The sequence below is a fragment of the Achroia grisella genome, unplaced genomic scaffold, assembly GCF_030625045.1.
Source record: "Achroia grisella isolate CSIRO2021 unplaced genomic scaffold, CSIRO_AGI_Agris_v1 utg918, whole genome shotgun sequence".
Classification (NCBI taxonomy): domain Eukaryota; kingdom Metazoa; phylum Arthropoda; class Insecta; order Lepidoptera; family Pyralidae; genus Achroia; species Achroia grisella.
In genome coordinates this window covers 2,139,679-2,158,713 of record NW_026713067.1, presented here as the reverse complement: position 1 = coordinate 2,158,713, position 19,035 = coordinate 2,139,679, and the positions used below count along the sequence as shown (strand labels likewise).

At 33.0% G+C, this 19,035-nt stretch overlaps 1 protein-coding gene across 1 annotated transcript in view; it reads right to left on the bottom strand.

Annotated features, from left to right (window-relative positions):
• Nucleotides 1-19,035, bottom strand: part of LOC131854004 (transient receptor potential protein-like) — a 44,929-nt gene that overhangs the window by 16,026 nt on the left and 9,868 nt on the right. The window contains exons 4-14 of the mRNA XM_059205127.1: nucleotides 14,872-14,967; nucleotides 14,319-14,461; nucleotides 12,157-12,358; nucleotides 11,452-11,625; nucleotides 9,600-9,698; nucleotides 8,988-9,123; nucleotides 7,065-7,217; nucleotides 4,399-4,544; nucleotides 3,730-3,970; nucleotides 2,188-2,311; nucleotides 339-534 (exon numbers count right to left, since the gene is read on the bottom strand). Coding sequence (XP_059061110.1) covers nucleotides 339-534; nucleotides 2,188-2,311; nucleotides 3,730-3,970; nucleotides 4,399-4,544; nucleotides 7,065-7,217; nucleotides 8,988-9,123; nucleotides 9,600-9,698; nucleotides 11,452-11,625; nucleotides 12,157-12,358; nucleotides 14,319-14,461; nucleotides 14,872-14,967 — 1,710 coding nt within the window. The remainder of the gene's footprint in view (nucleotides 1-338; nucleotides 535-2,187; nucleotides 2,312-3,729; nucleotides 3,971-4,398; nucleotides 4,545-7,064; nucleotides 7,218-8,987; nucleotides 9,124-9,599; nucleotides 9,699-11,451; nucleotides 11,626-12,156; nucleotides 12,359-14,318; nucleotides 14,462-14,871; nucleotides 14,968-19,035) is intronic.

The window sequence follows — 19,035 nt, the reverse complement described above, 5'->3', positions numbered from 1 at the left end:
AGTTTGGGTGTTTTTAATGTATAATAATAATAATCTCAGGACAATTCACACAGCGCCAACTAGACCCAAGTTAAGCTAGCTAAAGCTTGTGTTATGGATACTAGATAACTGATACAAATACATAGATTTTTTTTGTAAATATATACATACTATACATTGAAAACACCCAAACCGACACAAACAATCATACTCATGAATACAAATGTTTGTGCCCTGCGAGGAATCGAACCTGCGACCATTGGAAGTAAGGCTGTGTGCTAAACCGGTTTACAGTTTCAGTAATAGCAGAGTATGACGTTATGACTATATATAAATATATTTGATCGTGATGTACTTACGGAAATAATTTGGTACGAATTGGACATCATGGCGATGAGCATGTTCAGTAATACAATTATATTGATAACCGAGTAGGACCCAAATGTGAGCAGCGCCCAGAATCTGGTGAAACTCTTGATGCCCGTCAGCTCAAAAGTTGTCAAGTCGACAAGGCCGAATGAAGCCCAGAATAAGGATTGGGATGTTTCGAATAAGCTGAAAATTTCAACAACAAATATTAAATATACTTTTTTATCTGATATGTCTGACTGCACTAAGAATGAGTGCATAGCGGTTTCTATGTTGCTTATCGCATGCCTTTTAATTACTTATTATGTAATTAGTAATTTAAAAAAAAACATTGATTCAAAAGAGCAACACACAAGTTTCTTTCTCATTCTTCTTGTGATGAATCTGAGTTTATACTAAAAAAGATTATTTCTCTATTTAAATTTGGCGTGATGAATATTTATACGTAAAATTAAGAAACTTAAACTGAGTTTACCCGTGATCATGACGGTTGTAACACTGCCGAAATGTCAGCATCTCGTGAAAAATAAATAAAAAGTGGTAAGATCGCATATTTTTTTAATTTTACATAAAAAATATACTATGCCCAGCAAAGCACCTTCTTGCAATGGTTGCGAGTTTATTCTCGGACCATACAAACATTTATTTTCACAAGTATGTTTGTTAGATTGATGATTCATTTATATTAGGTACCAATCACACAATAAAATTTTTACTATTATTCTATATTAATGAATAATACATAATTATAAAAATATAACCGCCAAACGGGTAAACTGAGTAATTTTAAATTTTACGTAACGTAAATATTTACAACGCCAAATAATAATTGTAACGATAAAAGTAAATAAAAGTTTAACAATTATGTAAATATTAATTGTTTGTTAATAAAGCTAAGTCTGAGTGTTTCCTTTATACAAGTGTTTCCTGTATAGGATATACAATGTACATTGTGACTGTACAATAAATATGTATTCTATAAGTTTTTTAGTACCTATAGTATTAGCTCTGGTAAGTTTAGGACTTGATGTGGCTATGGTGTCTTGAATTGTCCTGGGTTATTATTAACTATATTTCTATATATGTATATATGATATGAATCCCTATTTCCCTTAGCTACGCAATTATTTAAAACAACTTGCAAGTAAAAAGATAGCATATTAATCTTAATCATAATAAAAAAATGCCATAATTATAACATTACATTGAAAACCTATAACTATTTAAGATTCGCGCATCTGACAGTTCATATATGATAGAGATATATGTTTAAATTAAATTAATTAGTACGGGTCAACCATTTACCATATACTACATTTTCTATGTTACGGTAGTGTTGTAGGCTTATACTGAAGTACAGGACTTTTCCTATTTAGGGAGTAGAGTTTCACTTTATATCATAAGGATAAGTGTAACACTGTATTGTACAATAAATAAATAAAAAATAATATCGAGTCAGCTAGTTATAGATAGATATTTAGAGAATTGACTGGTGCCGGAGACAATACAAAAGAAGGAAAGGGAGACAGTGTCGTAGATGGGAAGATGATATTAAAAAAATAGCGGGACATACGTAGAAAAGGAAAGCGTAGAATCGCACTCGATGGCGAACTCTAGAGGACGCCTATGCTGGACACATAGACTATTTTCAAGTACCAGTGTCAAGTAATTAAATAGGATTATGATAAGTATTATGTAAGAAAGGCTGTATTATTATTTTTGTTATTATTATTATTACTGACTCCTGATACACAACTCACGCTAGTTTGGGAGTCAGGACTGCATCAAACTGTACACTGATGAAATAAATAAATATTATTATATTTTTTAGAGAATTACTTGGCATATCTTCTCCATATGGTGCAAGCTCGCTCTTGGTTATCAAAGTCTGGCAGCCCATTTGGTGCATGGTAGCATTTATTCTTCTCCAACTCAGCATAATACCACATTAGTTGATTTAAACCTACAAAATAAAATGATATCCCTTTACAACTCGTTTGCTAGATAGAACAGTTAGAGATATTATCAATTCTTGATGCTGTGATGAAGGCAAATTGAAATTCAGCATTCGTCATCTATTCCAGGCGGACGAAGTCGCCGGCACATCTATTTATATATTTATCATAACTAATCGATATATATATCCTTACTAATATCATAAATGCGAAAATAACTCTGTCTGTCTGTCCCGTTTTCATGCCCAAACCACTGAACCGATTCAAATGAAATTTAGTATACAGATAGTCTAGACCCTGAGAAAGGACATAGACTATTTTTAAAATGAAAAAAAGAGGTTGTAAAGCGTTGAAAGGGGAGACGAAAGGTTGTATGGAAGTATAGTCATTTTAAAGCTTGAAATTTATTTTTTAGATTGTTGATTAAATTAAATGTAAATATGCCATTCAAAGTTTATTTCAATTTTACCCTTAAGAGGGTAAAATAAAATAGAGGATGAAATAGAAATTCCTCATTGATCGTCTATTCCACGCGGACGAAGTCGCGGGCACAGCTAGCATGTATACATGTATACATTTCTTTCAGTTATCCTCATTCCATTTTTATTAATTATTATCGAATTGAATTGTTATAACTTTCTGATACCTCACGAAAGTTAATTGCCCAATTTTGTAAATTAAAAGATTTTTATTAAACTTCCTCATTTTTACGTCACTTGTATTTAATTTAAAATCTTCCTATTCTGTTCAACTGTTAATTGTTTTTGATAAAAACATTTTATTAACAAATTGATTATTAGACTTTATAATTATTATAATGCTGTATTCCAATAATTTTGTTTTGCACTTTGATTTTTAGACATTTTATTACATAGGTACTAAAATTTAAAAAAAAAATAAAAGAACTAAATACTTGAATAAAGGTGTAGTCGTACCTAAGAGACGCGATTACATACATTCGGCGATTGATTATTATTTTTTCTTGAAGAGCTTCGTTGGTTACCGTAGTAGTCTCTGCTCTACACGCATAACGGCCCAGATGAGAGGTTAAATGCGGAGTATAGAGTCCATATTACATATATTAATGGCTGGCTCATACGTCATACTCGAGAACGAGTGCTACTTGTAGGGACTGACCTGCTCTAATCACTACGACTGTTATAATCCTATTGTCTACTTAACTGACCCTAATATATTAGTCCTATTTGGTGGCTTGTATTCGCACGTTTCGAATTGGAAATGTAAAATTAAAATGATTATTTAAAAGAGCAACACGTAAGTTTCTTGCTTGTTCTTGTTGTGATGAGACAGCTTTGCGAATGAGCTGTAGATTAAAAGTATGATAACTATGACTATTCAAAAGTGCTTAGATTAAGTTTATTTGAATAAATTATTATCTATTCTATTCTATGCTATTTATTCTTACCACATCCAAAGGCAAACAGCACCAACATATATACGAAGAAGAACTTCAATATATCCAGTATCATTCGCCCCAGGGACACTTGCAACGGTCCCAAGTATGGATTGATGGAGAATATATGCACCAGTTTGAGGAATGAAAAAATCATACCCGCTGCAAAAGCCCCTTCAGATAGTAACATGGGGTCGTAGGAGTCCCACCTTTCTCTAGGGTACCATGGGTCCATCCCACTTTTAAAGTCCCGCTGCAATGAATTTTTTTTTTATTTATTTCGAATTTTATATAATAGGCAGCTACTGTATAGCTACGGTAACCATATACCATCAGATGGGCCATATGTTTGATTGCCACCATCGTAATATAAAAAAAGGCGCTCTTAATGCTAATAATTATCTACCTGCCAGCCTTAGGAAGTGCAGAGATACTCGAAGGTAGTTTGGTTTTATTAAATTAAATATAATTATATACTACATTTATATATATGTCATGTGTTTGTAGCATCTGTAGCACTGCGACCTACATAGATCTACTGTGCTCGCCCTTTTTCAGATCTCGCTACCTACCCGTCAGGGACAAGAATTGAAGGATATTCTTAGGAGCGAAGGTTGATGGTAGATGACTGCTTACATACATACTTTATAGTCTTTAGAAAATATTAATTAGGCGCCTTACCTGGACAATATACCAAGAGGATATACGTAAGCTAATCCAAGCTATGTAGAACATATTCGTTATGAAGTCTACAATGTTCCAAAGATCGCTTATATACTCCATAAGACCTCCAGTCCATAGTGCTCTAATTTCAGCCCAGATCAAACCTAAAATAGCATATATGATTTAATAAAAATTCAGTGAATAAATCACGCCGACTCTCCATACATTTTGTGCTTATCTTATAGAGGTCCGTGGATTGATACACATTAAAATACTAAATTGTGAATTACCTTTTAGTTTTTTTTTAAATAACGAAGTTTTATAATAACAATGAAGAAGAAAAAAAAAACAATACACGATCATAGTGTTTGCGCGTCTTCTAAAAACATAAAAGCAAAAAAAAAAGCAGTAGCCGCCACACTGCTTTTCCCCGCCCCCCTTCCCCTGCACAATATGGACATGATTATTCGCCGCTATCTAACGAGTGAAACAACCACCGCATGCATCAATAAACAAAAGGAGCTCCTTAAATATTAAAACAAACTGTATTTTTATCGCGAGTGTGGTGTAATGTAATTAAAAAACTCAAGTGCTTCAAGTCGCCGATACAGTTCATCTAAAAACTATAATTTTGTGCAATTTGGGTGAGTTCCTTAATTTCTCTTTTCCTTCGATCACTGCAGTGTGGCTAAAACATACATCATATAGTCTTGAGAACACAGAGTTATTTGTTTGTAAATTATCTAATAAATTAGAAAAAAGTGATCGCCTAGTGGTCTAAATTCCACACACCACAATTAATTTAACATTCAGTAAGACTATAGACAAATAATAATAAAGACAAACAATATTATTCTCTTCTCAATATCACCACAGACTAACAATAAACAAGAGAGGTAGTGTGTGTAATATTTTCTTTAATTGATATAGTGTATTTTTTATATCTAATTAAAAAAAAATGCATTCTGCACTCCTTCTCTATCCACCTCCGCGCAATTTTCGTAAAACGGGGTACAAAGTTTTTTTTCACGTATTAATATAATGATTTTTGCTTAATCCAATGTAAAGAAAGAGGAAGAACGTAAAAATGAAAGAATATCCAATATACATATGTATATTCTTTCATTTTTGGATATAAAGCATACCTTATGGTATATGATTATTGCCGGTATTCTGAAGAGGTATGTTTTTTTTTATGGATGATAATGGAATAGTTCATCCGCCTCCGCTAACGAATGACGGTTAGCTTTGGGTAGTCAACTGGTTTAAAATTTCAATTACATATATAAATAAATAGTCCTGGACATTCAACACAGCGCTATCTAGTTCCACGGTAAGCAGAGCTTGTGTTGTGTACTAGACTACTGATATAAATATATATATATATTATTTTACATAATATATATAGAAAACATCCAGAGCGATATAAACAATCATATTCATGAATACAAATGTTTACATCGTGCGAGGAATCGAACCTTCGAGCACCGAAAATAAAGCAGTGCGCTAAACCGTTACCGTTAGGGCACTGAGGCCGCCAAAAATTATATACAATTCAAGTAGATAGCAGTGCGTAGAAATGTAGATACGTGATCCTAAATATGTTGCAAATATGCAGTGCAGGTGGCTCCAGGCGGATCATTACTGCTGTCTATAAAATGAAATTTATGTTCAGTAGTGGAAGACGAATGCTCGATGTGATGATTAAGTATACATAATCAAATTAGGTGTTACTTTGCGGAAGTTCATTTCACTATTTAATGATTTTATATTATTTTGTTTAATTCCACTACGATTTTGTTTTACGTTTAATTGCGTACGAAGCTGCAAGCACTATTACTTTAATAATAATAAATTACCCTGGACAATTAACAAAGCGCCATCTAGTTCCACGGTAAGCAGACCTTGTATTATGGGTACTAGACAACTGATAGATACTTATTTTTTTGTAAATACATACATAATATACATAGATAGCACCCAGACCGATACAAACAATCACACTCATGAATACAAATGTTTGCACCGTACGAGGAATCGAACCCGCGACCATCGGAATCGCTAGACAATCGAAACTATCACTTAAATTTAAAATGTATTTGTTAATTTATATATTACGACTACATACAGGTACCTACTTTCGTACGAATTGATGTCTTCGTTTTATGGAACAAAATTTGTATTATAACAAAATGTCAGATTCTGTTTAATCTGTTACATAATGTAACCGTTGTTATAAAAAAAAAGGCAAATCGAAGTTCTGTTTGTCGGGTGCTTAAATTATTTCAATTTGTTCTGAAGGGACGAAAGTGGCGACGTGAAGTAAATCGCTATAAATACATTAAACTTTCATAAAACAATTTACAAGTCTTTACAATCGTTGCGTTTTGTTGAGTAATGTCTTTTTTTAATTTAGATTTTTTTATGTCCCTTAAATGACGAACATGTTTGCGACCCACATTTGATTTCAACGAACACTTTAGAAGGTATCTTAGTTTTTATAAAAGAAAATACTTTCACACACACTAAACTACCAGCCTTACAAAAAAGTGACGAATATTGGGCGCGTGTGAAGCCGGGGCGGTTTGCTAGTTCATGAATTTAAGCGACAGTTATCGTTTTCCGTGTGGACCGTCAGCAACTTTACCATTCCAATTGCATAAAATAAATAAACAAAATTTTACTTGCTATGTAGATGATGACTGTGAACTCGATAGGCCCCGGCAGAGAACCTCGCTCGTGTTCCTTCCAATACTCCACCAGCTGCTGCAACCACCGTATGCCTGACCACTCCAATATCAAATATTCTGCTCTTTGGGAAGCCAGTGATAATAAGGCTGAAATGTAAACTTTAAATCAGTTCAAATAGTAAAAATAGATATAGAAATAATCGTTATTTAGATAAAATTAATAAAAGCACTTTTGAATAGTCACATTTTTTTTATTCTACCACTCATTCGGAACGCAGACTCATCACAAGAAGGAGTATGAAACTTGTGTGTTGCTCGTATCATATTGCATCGTCATACTTGGATCATGTTATACAAGTATCTTAAACCGTAATTGGTAAATGATCAATACTCTTTTGTTCAGCAAATCCTTTGGAAAACACAATTTCTAATATTACCCACTCCTTGAATTAAAGATTAAAACAAAAAACAAGTTATGGTGCACGCTCGATCTCGCGATCTTGCTAAACAGAGTACAATGGCTCCACTTCGCTGAGGGCGTTCATTACCGGAGTCCCTATAATGACATGCAATCTATATATATAGGTATAGGTAGCTACAATACAAAGACAGAGATTTTGTTATGAGAAAAGTAAACTCCGGAACAACTATGTAAACTACGGAGTACTCCCCTGCGCTAACGGTTTACGCTGGTGGGGCTCCAGTGGAGGATGATAATATGAGTATGAGGTTAGGTCAGTTAGCCTTTGGAATCACGATGGTTCCCAGGGAGAACCGCGTGGAGGTCAACCTAATATGGTACATCATCATCATCGTCATCATCAGTCCACTGCAGTCCACTGCTAGACATAAGCCTCTCCCAAGGCACGCCACTGGGCACTATCTTCAGCCCTTCTCATCCAGTTCTCCTCCACCTAGCTGCGGGGCGTCCTACACTACGTTTGCCAATTCGCGGTTTCCACTCTAGAACACGCCTACTCCAGCGAGCATCGGTTCTGCGACAGATATGACCAACCCACTGCCACTTCAACTTACAGATGCGAAGAGCTATGTCGGTGACCTCTGGCGAATCACTTCGTTTCGGATTTTATCCCTCAGAGAAACTCCAAGCATAGCTCTTTCCATAGCTTGTTGAGCGACTTTGAGTTGGTGGACCAGTCGTATCGTCAGTGTCCACGTTTCGGCACCGTAAGTCATAACGGGTAGGACGCACTGGTTATAAACCTTGGTTCTTTGTGGTAGCGACGACGAGAAGAAGAATATGGTACACTGCTATGTTATTAGTCTATCATTCCGCTTCCCTCTGACATAGTATATTTTAAGTTTATCCATTATAACTGTGTGCGGATAGCGATCCGTTATATTTTTATTATATTATTATGTATAGACTTCTTAGGGGCCAAACAAACCTTATGTCACATCAATTTCAAACTTTGTGACGCCTCCCTTCGTCTTTGTCATAGCTGAGAACCCTCACATATTTTGCTATTTTATTAAATATGGAATTGTTTTAAAGTTTTTCGTCAAACGTATAAATTTGTGTGTTTGATTGTTATAGATATATTATATTAGATTTTAAAATGGTCACATTATAACTTACATTCGTGTCACGATATTTACACACACACACCTTGAAGTGTGTGTGTGTAAATATAATGTTCCTGAACCTTCTGTTACAACGAAGTAAAAAGTGATCTGTAGTATCTAGTTGAGTAGTGATATCTTTGTCAGTTCTTCTCATCTCGAAATAATTCCGAACTGTCGGTAGATTTGATATATCATAAGAGTCAGTAATAAACCTACATGAATAAAGATATTTTGAATTTGAATTTGAACTAGTAGTAGTAGTAATCTGAAGTAAGAGAGTAGTAGAAAACTGAGAATTATGTAATCATACAAAACAATTTTCAAACTTACCAAGGAACAGCATATAAGAAGAACTGTGGCAGATAAATTTGACGAATGGTTTCTTCATGAATCTGCCATACTCGGAGTTCGGAGCTAGCATATATATGGTGCAGTATACTGGAAACATTACTCCTAATTTTGCTACCTAAAAGCATCATAAACAACAGAGAACTCTAGAATATTAAGTGCTGTTATAACAGATAATATTACATTGTTTATAATTATTTTAGACATATTATTTGAGAAATACGAACTGTTATTTCGCATAAACATCTTGTAATGTTTAACAGTTATCTAATACCTATAACATAGGCTCTGTTTAGTTTAGGACTAGATGGTGGTGAGATAATTGTCCTGAGTTATTATTATTAATGTGTGTATTCTGAAATTGATTTATGTTTAAACTTCTATAGTTGTTTAGTTATATATTCTAGTACAGTTTTTTTATGTAATAGGAATGGTAAACAAGCTGACGGCATACTTGATAGTAAGCGGATACTATTACTTATATACATGAATAGCACTATGGACATCATATTATCATGTTTGCCCGTAATGGCACTCACACGTTGCCATTGCTGAGCAATAAGATGATATGATTAAAAAAATGAAAGTGTTTACCTGTACACATTGTCCTATGATGTTTTTTCTTTTGAAACCAGGCAAACCTTCATACCATATTGCTCCTAATAACTGTTGAACATTTGGATGCGATACAAACTGCAAAATGAATAATTAATTTCTGATTAATTATTCCAATATCATCAACATATAAATAATCTTGAATAATAAACTTTATAAAGCACTTTTGAATAGTCAATTTTTGTATTCTACCACTCATTCGGAATGCCGACTCATCACAAGAAGAATGAGCAAGAAACTTGCGTGTTGCTCTTTTGAATAGATGTTGTTTTAAATAAATACACATTAGCAAGAACGATGCATGCATCAAACAACATTCTTTGTTAATGATAATGAATTTGAAGAGGTAATTAAAAATCTAGAAACTCATTGCCCTTATTTCCATCCCATTACTTAGGGGCCTTGCATACATACATGACATACTTATCATTTTCTTCTACTATCTTCTTATTCCCTATCGGGCATCAGATCTGAGATTACTCTCCTTTTATATAAATATCATTGCGCGTAATCCATCCATCTTTTTTTCAGTTGTCCTCTCCATTACCATCCATCCACGTTCATGCTAAATACTTTCTTCAAGACGTGACTAAGTAGCGAGAACTTCTCCGCGTAACATACCCTTCGTTACTTTGATCATTTAAAAACTAAGATATTTAAAACTCCTTACAAAATAATGAGTTATGTATAACATACAAAACTAATTTAAATAAATGTATTAGATTACTCAAAGTTCAAATAGTAAGCACACGAAATCGCGTGCATTTGCTAGTATACTACACTTATTCAAAAGAACAATATGTCTACAAAGAAGTCGTAATATTTTATACTCAACCGCGACTAGTATATGTATATAAAAGTTAAGCGCAGTCTTATGTAAAGTTATTGCCCTTGAAAGCAACTGGAATCAGGAGTAATGATGTTACGGGCGAGTTAGTTGTGGATTCTCGGATTCTCAATGGAGAATTGGGTGCATAGGGATATAGATAAACCCTATACGTTGAAAGTTCTATCTAAACCAATCGATATGATTACCCAATAGACAATCTGTACTACTCTTCCATTAATAATTATTTAAAGTGGATTAGGATTTATTTAAAGATAAATCGGCTGAATCATCTGTTGATAGGTATCGTATATTGTATGAAATTGTTTATGGACTAATAAGGAAATACATGAAAATAATAAAATATACTCGTTTTCATTAATAATTTATTAATGATAGCCTCGGTTGTGGAGCGGTTAATAATGAATAATATAGCGGTTAGTTAAGCACACCGTCTTAATTCTGGTGGTCTGGTTTGATTCATCGCATAATTTGAATTATGCGATTAATCAAACCAGTTATTTGTACTTATAAGTATGATCGTTTATTTCGGTCTGGTTATTTCTATATTTGTTATGAATGTAGTTAACAAAAAAATGTATATAAACATTTTCAAACATTGACGACCTCGGTGGTCCAGCGGTCTAGTACACCGCTTTACGACCGATGGTCGCGGGTTCGATTCCTCGCACGGCACAAACATTTGTATTCATGAGTATGATTGTTTGTATCGGTCTGGGTGTTTTCTATATATAATATGTATGTATTTAAAAAAAAAAAAAAATCTATGTATTTGTATCAGTTATCTAGTACCCATAACACAAGCTTTAGCTAGCTTAACTTGGGTCTAGATGGCGCTGTGTGAATTGTCCTGAGATTATTATTATTATTATTATTATTTCAGTTGTCTAGTACCCATTACACAAACTCTAGGGTCTTGACGATGAATAAATTGTATATGTATAAGTAGTATTTACTTAAAATTATAATAAAATTTAAACATACCATTTTTTGTTTATATTTAATAGCTAATTTGAGCCTTCCTAATGTTTGTCTTTCACCAGGTTCCCAGCTGTCGAGGTCCCAAGGGTTGTAGTTGAGCATGATCTCCAACTCCTTAGAGGTTCGGGTATGGTCCAACAGTGAGGTAGCAAATTCTTGACATTGTTGTCTCAGTGCCTTGAAAATGATGAAAGCGCTATTACTATTACGATTACTATCGGTAAAACTCGATTTCGAGATGAAACGTTGTACGAAAGTATTATTATTTTTAAAGCTAGGAGCTTGAAACTTATTTTTAGGCTGTTGATCAAATATAAATAAGTATGACGTTTAAAATTTGTAAAACATTTACTCTTCAGGTAGTAAAGTAAAATAGGGGATGAAATTTTGTATGAAAATTCGTCTTTTTTAAAGCTGGAAGCTTGAAACTTATTTTTAGGCTGTTGATTTAATATAAATAAGTATGACATTTAAAATTTGTAAAAATGTTACTCTTAAAAAAAGAAAAGTAAAATGAAATTTTATATGGAAATTCGTCATTTTTCAAGCTGAAAAGATGGATCTTTTTTCTTTGGCTGTTTTGGGTTTAATATTTTTCCTTATTTGGTCCAGGGCACTATTTCACGCGGACGAAATCGCGGGCACGGCTTGTAATAACATATTAGTAAAAATATTTCATATTGATACGAGACTAGCATGCATCCTTACCTTATATTCAACTCTAAACTCAGTCTCCATTCGACTCAACCGACCCAGCTCCCACGATAGCTGGAAAGCAGTCAGGAGCGGATCAGCTGATGATAACGCTATCAGTGACGGAGATGTAAGCGCTCTGTACGCGTTGATACGGGCCTGTGAATGACGGAGAGAATCCTCCTGCGAAGATTTCACGCATTCATCACACCCGCATCTGTGAAAGGTAGGCGAAAATACTATCTTACTAATATTAACATTATGTGAAGGCCTCGGTAGTCCAGCGGTTTAGCATAACGCCTTAATTGCGATGGTCGCGGGTCCTCAGTCTGGGTATTTTCTATGTATAATATGTATGTATTTACGAAAAAAATATATATCCATGTATTTGTATCAGTTATCTAGTACCTATAACACAAGCTTTAGCTAGCTTAACTTAGGACTAGATGACGCAGTGTGAATTATCCTGATTTTATTATTGTTTATATATAAGTTTGTAAGTACAGATTTTATTTTAATTTAACAAGAATTATACCGGTTTTACTTATATTCAGTTATCGCTACACTGCTTGGCCGTCTATTGGCGAATAGTGGAAGCCCGGGCAGCGCGGATAAGTTAAGGAAAATCAAAAAAATAACACAGAAATAATTAACTTAGGAAACCTTTGCAAACGTAACATGCAATATTAACAAAATATAATATCTTCATGTAGAAAAAAATAACTTAAAAACCTCTTCCGTTATCCGTTTTACCCGACCGGGCGGGTAAAGCGAAAAAGCTAGTTGGGTAAAGTGGATTAGGTTGTTACTCCTGACAGTTGTCGCAGAAATAACTGCCAAGTCCATCATACAATGTACAGTTTCCATGTGCCCAACAGTGGCAGTCTGAGCATTGGATCCAGTCTTCTATAGGTGGATCCATATACTCTTCGGTGCAGACCAGGCATGAATACATTTCTTTTACTTTTTTCGTAATATTATGTTTTTTTTTCTGTTTTTCCTCTCATTGTCATATTTTTCTTTCCTTTTCCATTTTTCTTGACATCTAAATATAAAATTTTAGTTTTATTCTCAATTTTTCGTTTTTAACAGGTGTAGAAGTTAATACCATTGACTTTTGGATTCTGCGTTTCTTATTTGTTTTTGAAGCAGCCATAGTTGGTATTGGCCATATTGCGTATGGCGAAATGGTAACTGTTGCTGAAGATAAATTACCCATCTCTTATATGTTAGACTGTATAGAAGTCGATAGTACTTGGCAGGTATGTTCTGTCATAGAAGAAGGACCTGGTGTACAGAATGAAGGCATATTAGTATGGCTGCTATGGCTGGCATCAAATTTTGTAGCAAAATGTGAAATATTACCTTTTTATTATAAGGGCTAAAGCGGATAACTTATCCGCTTTAGTACTAGTTACTAACCTACTTTTCTTAACATTTCAATACAGGCTCAATATAATATTAATATCACAAATAATACTAAAACATTGTTAATCTGCAAAACTAAATCATTCCTGGGTTAGCTAACAGTAAAAACAAATGAAATGAGAACAAACCTGATCGAAAATCGTAAGAAAAACACTCAATACAATCTTTTTGTCACTAGAAGAAACGAATAGCACCAATTGTTTTGAATCAACTGTCATGGCGTAGTCAGGGGGGGTCACTTATCTATGTAGCCGCAACTTGTAACACCATTTCTTAATGTTTTTCAGAAAGATCACTTATTAGCTTTACCTGGGTTATTCGCTATGCCCGAGCTTCTCCTACACTCATTTTTTACAATTGTATTTTTTATAACAAACATTATGGGTAACAATCCGAATTAAACATTATTATTATTATAATTATAATATACTATCTGACCCGCGCAACTCGTCTATATTACACTTACTTGAGATTTATCATTATATTTCGCCCAATTTACAATATATCTTTTTAAATTTATAGCCTATATGTTATTCTGATGTATAAACTATATTACTATAAATTTTCATCAAAATCCATTCTTCTTTTTGCGTGAAAGAGTAACAAACATCCATCCATAGTCACAAACTTTCGCGTTTATAATATTAGTAAGATAGGGCAGAACGACATTTGCCGGTTAGTTTGTTTGTTAGTTATCCAATTACATAAAAGAATTCGTTGATGTGGTATAGAAAACGACCTGTACCTACTTTACGTCGTGTGGCACTGGCAGTGAGGCACCTCTATCCAGAAGGATCTTCAGGATCTCGTAGTGGTTCGTATGCGCTGCGAGGATTAGCGGGGTGATGTCTGGAGTAAACGTAGCACCTGCTGGGTCAACGGATTCCCAACTCTGTAAAGATTATTTTAAGGTTTTTAATTGGGTACAGAACGGCATCGAGTCGTAACGTGGAAGGAATGGCAGCGGATCTTTGTACGTTTTTCTCTGAAAGAACTGTATTCATTGATGATAGAAATAACGAAAAAATATATAACAGAGTACGAGTATAAGAAAATATGATATTTTATTATTATTATTATATTATTTCATGTATTCTATATTTGACTATATTTATATATAAATTTTATTTTTATTAAAATCATGATCTGTTTCATTTTTATCTCATTTATTTGGGGCCGCGTAATATGTTTTTAATTATGATAAAAAATATATTTTTATTTGAAACAATAAAAATTTAAATAATTATACAATAAAATATTATTCATGTTCAGTCTGTGGTAAAAAAATGTTGTAATACTTGCATAGGGTTCTCCGGCGACATGGTGTTCTTCTTCCCATTGTAGTAACAGTTCAACTGCTTCTACATACTCCTCTTTGATTGCATGCAGCAGAGCATCCTAGAAAATTATTATTTTTCAATGTAATTTGAATGACAGAGAACGTAATGGCCAATGTAATTTATTAATTATATCAACCGTCTTTTTTTTCGTTACACAGATTTGCTATGTACATCAGCTACGATTTGATGCAGCAAAAGTTTTTGTAGAACTAATTGTATTTCACTGAGGCTGTAGTATTTTATTTATTTATATATTTATTAATTAAAACTTCAATGCATAAATATAAAAGTAAAGATGCTCATGGCGGACATAACACCTCGAAGTATATTCTACCAGTCAACCATTGAGCAAACAGAGATTCATGTGGGCGGTGCATTATCATAATTAAAATACGATCGTAAAAGAAAAGATAATTTTGAATGTGATTAAATTTACGTACATAAAACATAGTTACTGGATATTTATCATTATATTTCGCCCAATTTACATACTACCTTTTTAAATTGCAGCATATGTGTTATTCTAATATATAAGCTATATTACAGTAAAGTTTCATTAAAATTCAGGAGTTCTTGCGTGAAAGAGTAACAAACATCCACCCATGCATCCGTACTCACAAATTTTCGCGTTTATAATAGTGAGAAGATATGTACTACATTTATTTATATTCTAAGGATAATAGATACCTAAATGGTACACATACTTTAATAAAATCATTCAAAAATAATCACATAGTTCAAACGGTGACATACGATTGATTTATTTGAAGTAATATCAAACTGATAGTTTTATGGCTGCGGGGGAGTCCAAATTGCCTACTATAAATTGACGACCTCGGTGATTTATCGGTCTAGCACATCGCTTTACGTCCGATGGCCGCGGGTTCGATTCCTCGCACGGCACAAACATTTGTATTCATGAGTGTGATTGTTTGTATCGGGCTGGGTATTTTCAATGTATAATATGCATGTATTTATGAAAAGAAAACATTATCTATGTAATTGTATCAGTTCTCTAGTACCCATAACACAAGCTTTAGCTAGCTTAACTTGGGTCTAGATGGCGTTGTGTGATTTGTCCTGAGATTATTATAATTATAAATATTAAGCTGGATTTATCTATACTGTAGCGTTAAAAATCCGTCTAATATTATAAACGCTAAAACTGTAAATATACTTATATTTATATTTTTGTTACTGAAACATAATTAATTTATTATATTAAGCTTAATATTTATTATTTACGAGCAACACACAAGCTGTTAGCTCATTCTTCTTGTGACAAGAGAGCTTTCCGAATGAGTGGTAGATTAAAAAAATGTGATGACTATTCACAAGTGCCTAAATTAAATTTATATAGTATTAGTTGAATAAAGGATTTTCTATTCAAATAGCTGTTACCTACGACTTCGTCCGCGTTTAATTTAACTTTTTTTTTATTACAATAAATATTTATTCCTAAATAAACGTATCTAAGTTACGGTCCAGCCATTTTTCAGAGATTAGCAAGAATAAACAGACAGTATAATATAAAATGCATTAATATGTATAAAAAAACTATTGAAGAGGGTATGTTTGGCAGCAGTAGGTATTTAATCTATCAATATTTTGCCTAAGTATTTTAAGGTAAATGCAAGTAGTGGAACGTTAATTGGTAATAAACAAAGTTATAGCAAGCTTCGAGGCAAGACTAATTAATTAAGTTTCGTCCATACCCAGCTACTGGTGCGAAATTTTGTTTCGTATGTTTTCGATATCTTAGAAGGTAAAGTAAAACATTGTATAAATGTATTCTCATAAAATATAACATGTAATGTGTTAGATGTGTTGTCATAATAATTAAATCATCATTACATAGTATAAAATAAAGTCGCTGTCGCTGTCTGTCCGCCCATATGTATGCTTAAATCTTTAAAACTACGCAACGGATTTTGATGCGGTTTTTTTAATAGATGGAGTTATGTTAGACGAAGGTTTATATATATAATACATGTACACCCCTGCGAAGCCGGGGCGAGTAGCTATTATAATATAGGTGATGTAATGTTAAATAAACGTAATGTTTTTAATTTGAAGGCAAGTAGGCGTAGACTTTTAAATTTTAAAGTTATACGAAAACTTTAAAATTTAAAAGTGAACACGCCTACTTACCTTAAATAAAAAACATTACGTTTATTTAACATTTAAAAGGAGATAATAAAATAGTATAATAAGTTTTTATATTTTAGAAGTTACATTTACAAAATGAGATGCGTATTTAAGATTATAGTTTATACAAATATTATACGATAGTAAAGTGGACGCTGAGTGTATTTTTTAAGGGGCCCTCGATTTTGATTCTAGTCTGATTTGCTTCTCGCCCTGGACCGAGAGTCAAATAAATTTTTGTTTTGTTATAACCCAGTATGTAGAGTATATATTTTTTATATCTTCTTTATTGTAATCAGATAAAACTGAGAGAGTAAGAAAAGCGTAGCCCCATTTTGCACGTGCAAAATGGGGTTGAATAAGGAATAAAATCGAATATTTCGAATTTTATACGTTAAGTAGGTAAGACTGGGATTTAAAGTTTCTTTGGAGAAACGATATTGAGAACAGATTTCCACTTGATACTTTGTAGGAGCTCTCCTCGAAACAAATATATGCATATGTAATTCATGATTTTAAGATTAGATTAGATTATATTACTGAACGGATTTTGATTAAACTTACTAGTAATATAGTTTCACAATAATAGATAGGCTATAAATTTTATTTCACAAGCTTTCACAAAATTATATTAGTTAATACAACAGGGATTTACTATCTTTATATAGAATAAAATCGTAACGAGGCGAAAACTGTCTGTTTATTTGTTTATCTATTTGTCTGTTCCACGTAAAAACGTGTTAAAAATTATTGTGAATTGTATTCACAGAGTCAACCGTAATTTCACAGATTATCATATTAAAGATGGGTCAAATAAAAGCTAAAGAAAGCCGAGAAATGTGCCCCTAGAGGAAAATAATTAATTTTATGGAGACCCCATCTACAATTATATAAATTAATTTATCAATAGTAGAATGGCGATGTATTCACCATAGATAACATCTACAAATATAGAGGCGTATAAAGTCGCGGGAACTATTTATGTTACAATACCAATATCCCCTCTAATATGTCGTTCAAATCTAAGCTAGATTTATTCTATTATTATAATACTGACATTTGCAGAAGGGGGTTGCAAAATGTGGAAATATGATACTCGGAATATGATTTCCCAGGGGCTTCTACATATCTCCCCAATAGATATTTACTGTTACGTATATTTGAAACAATGCTACAGGTATTTGAAGACATTGATACACGCTTTGCATAGAAATTGTGAGTGCATTTTACTTGTCTATTTGTAAACGAAATTCTGCGGTAACACAAAGGAATAAGATTAAAAATAACTAATAATAATAAATTACGACTTATCCCAGTTGAGGTAGTCAGAGGCATTCAAACACTGCCGAAACATCGGAAACTCTATACAAATAAAAAATAAATAAATCGTGGTAACGGTGATTTTTTCAAATTGTATGTATAAATAATGACCGTGTCAAATTTAAAACATTATATATTACATTTTTGAAGCGACATCGCAACGTCGTATAATGCTTTTAATAAACACTCCAAAAACAATTTGAGGATTACATGATTACATTACTGAGTTTATATGCAAAAAGTCGGTTAGAGGCCACGTAAAGTAGGTTAACCGTTATAACATCACACCTGTTGATGAAAAGAAAACCACGATACTCGTAGAACAATTACGTATATATATTAGCTGACCCTGCAAACGTTGTTTTGCAATATAAATTAAAATCGCTATTAAAAAATAAGAGTTGACGGTAGAAGGGTGAATTTGGGGTTGTAGCATTTTTTAATGCGCCATTATAAAAAAAATATAAAAAATAAATGTTATGGTTGAACAACCCTTATCACTTAGGGGTATGAAAAATAGATAGTAGCCGAATCTCAGACCTAATGAATATGCATATAAAATATCATAAAAATAGCTCGAGCCGTTACTGTGGAGTTTCTACTATATTATTACTACTAAATTTATTTGTTTTATTTTATTAACAAGACATCCACTATT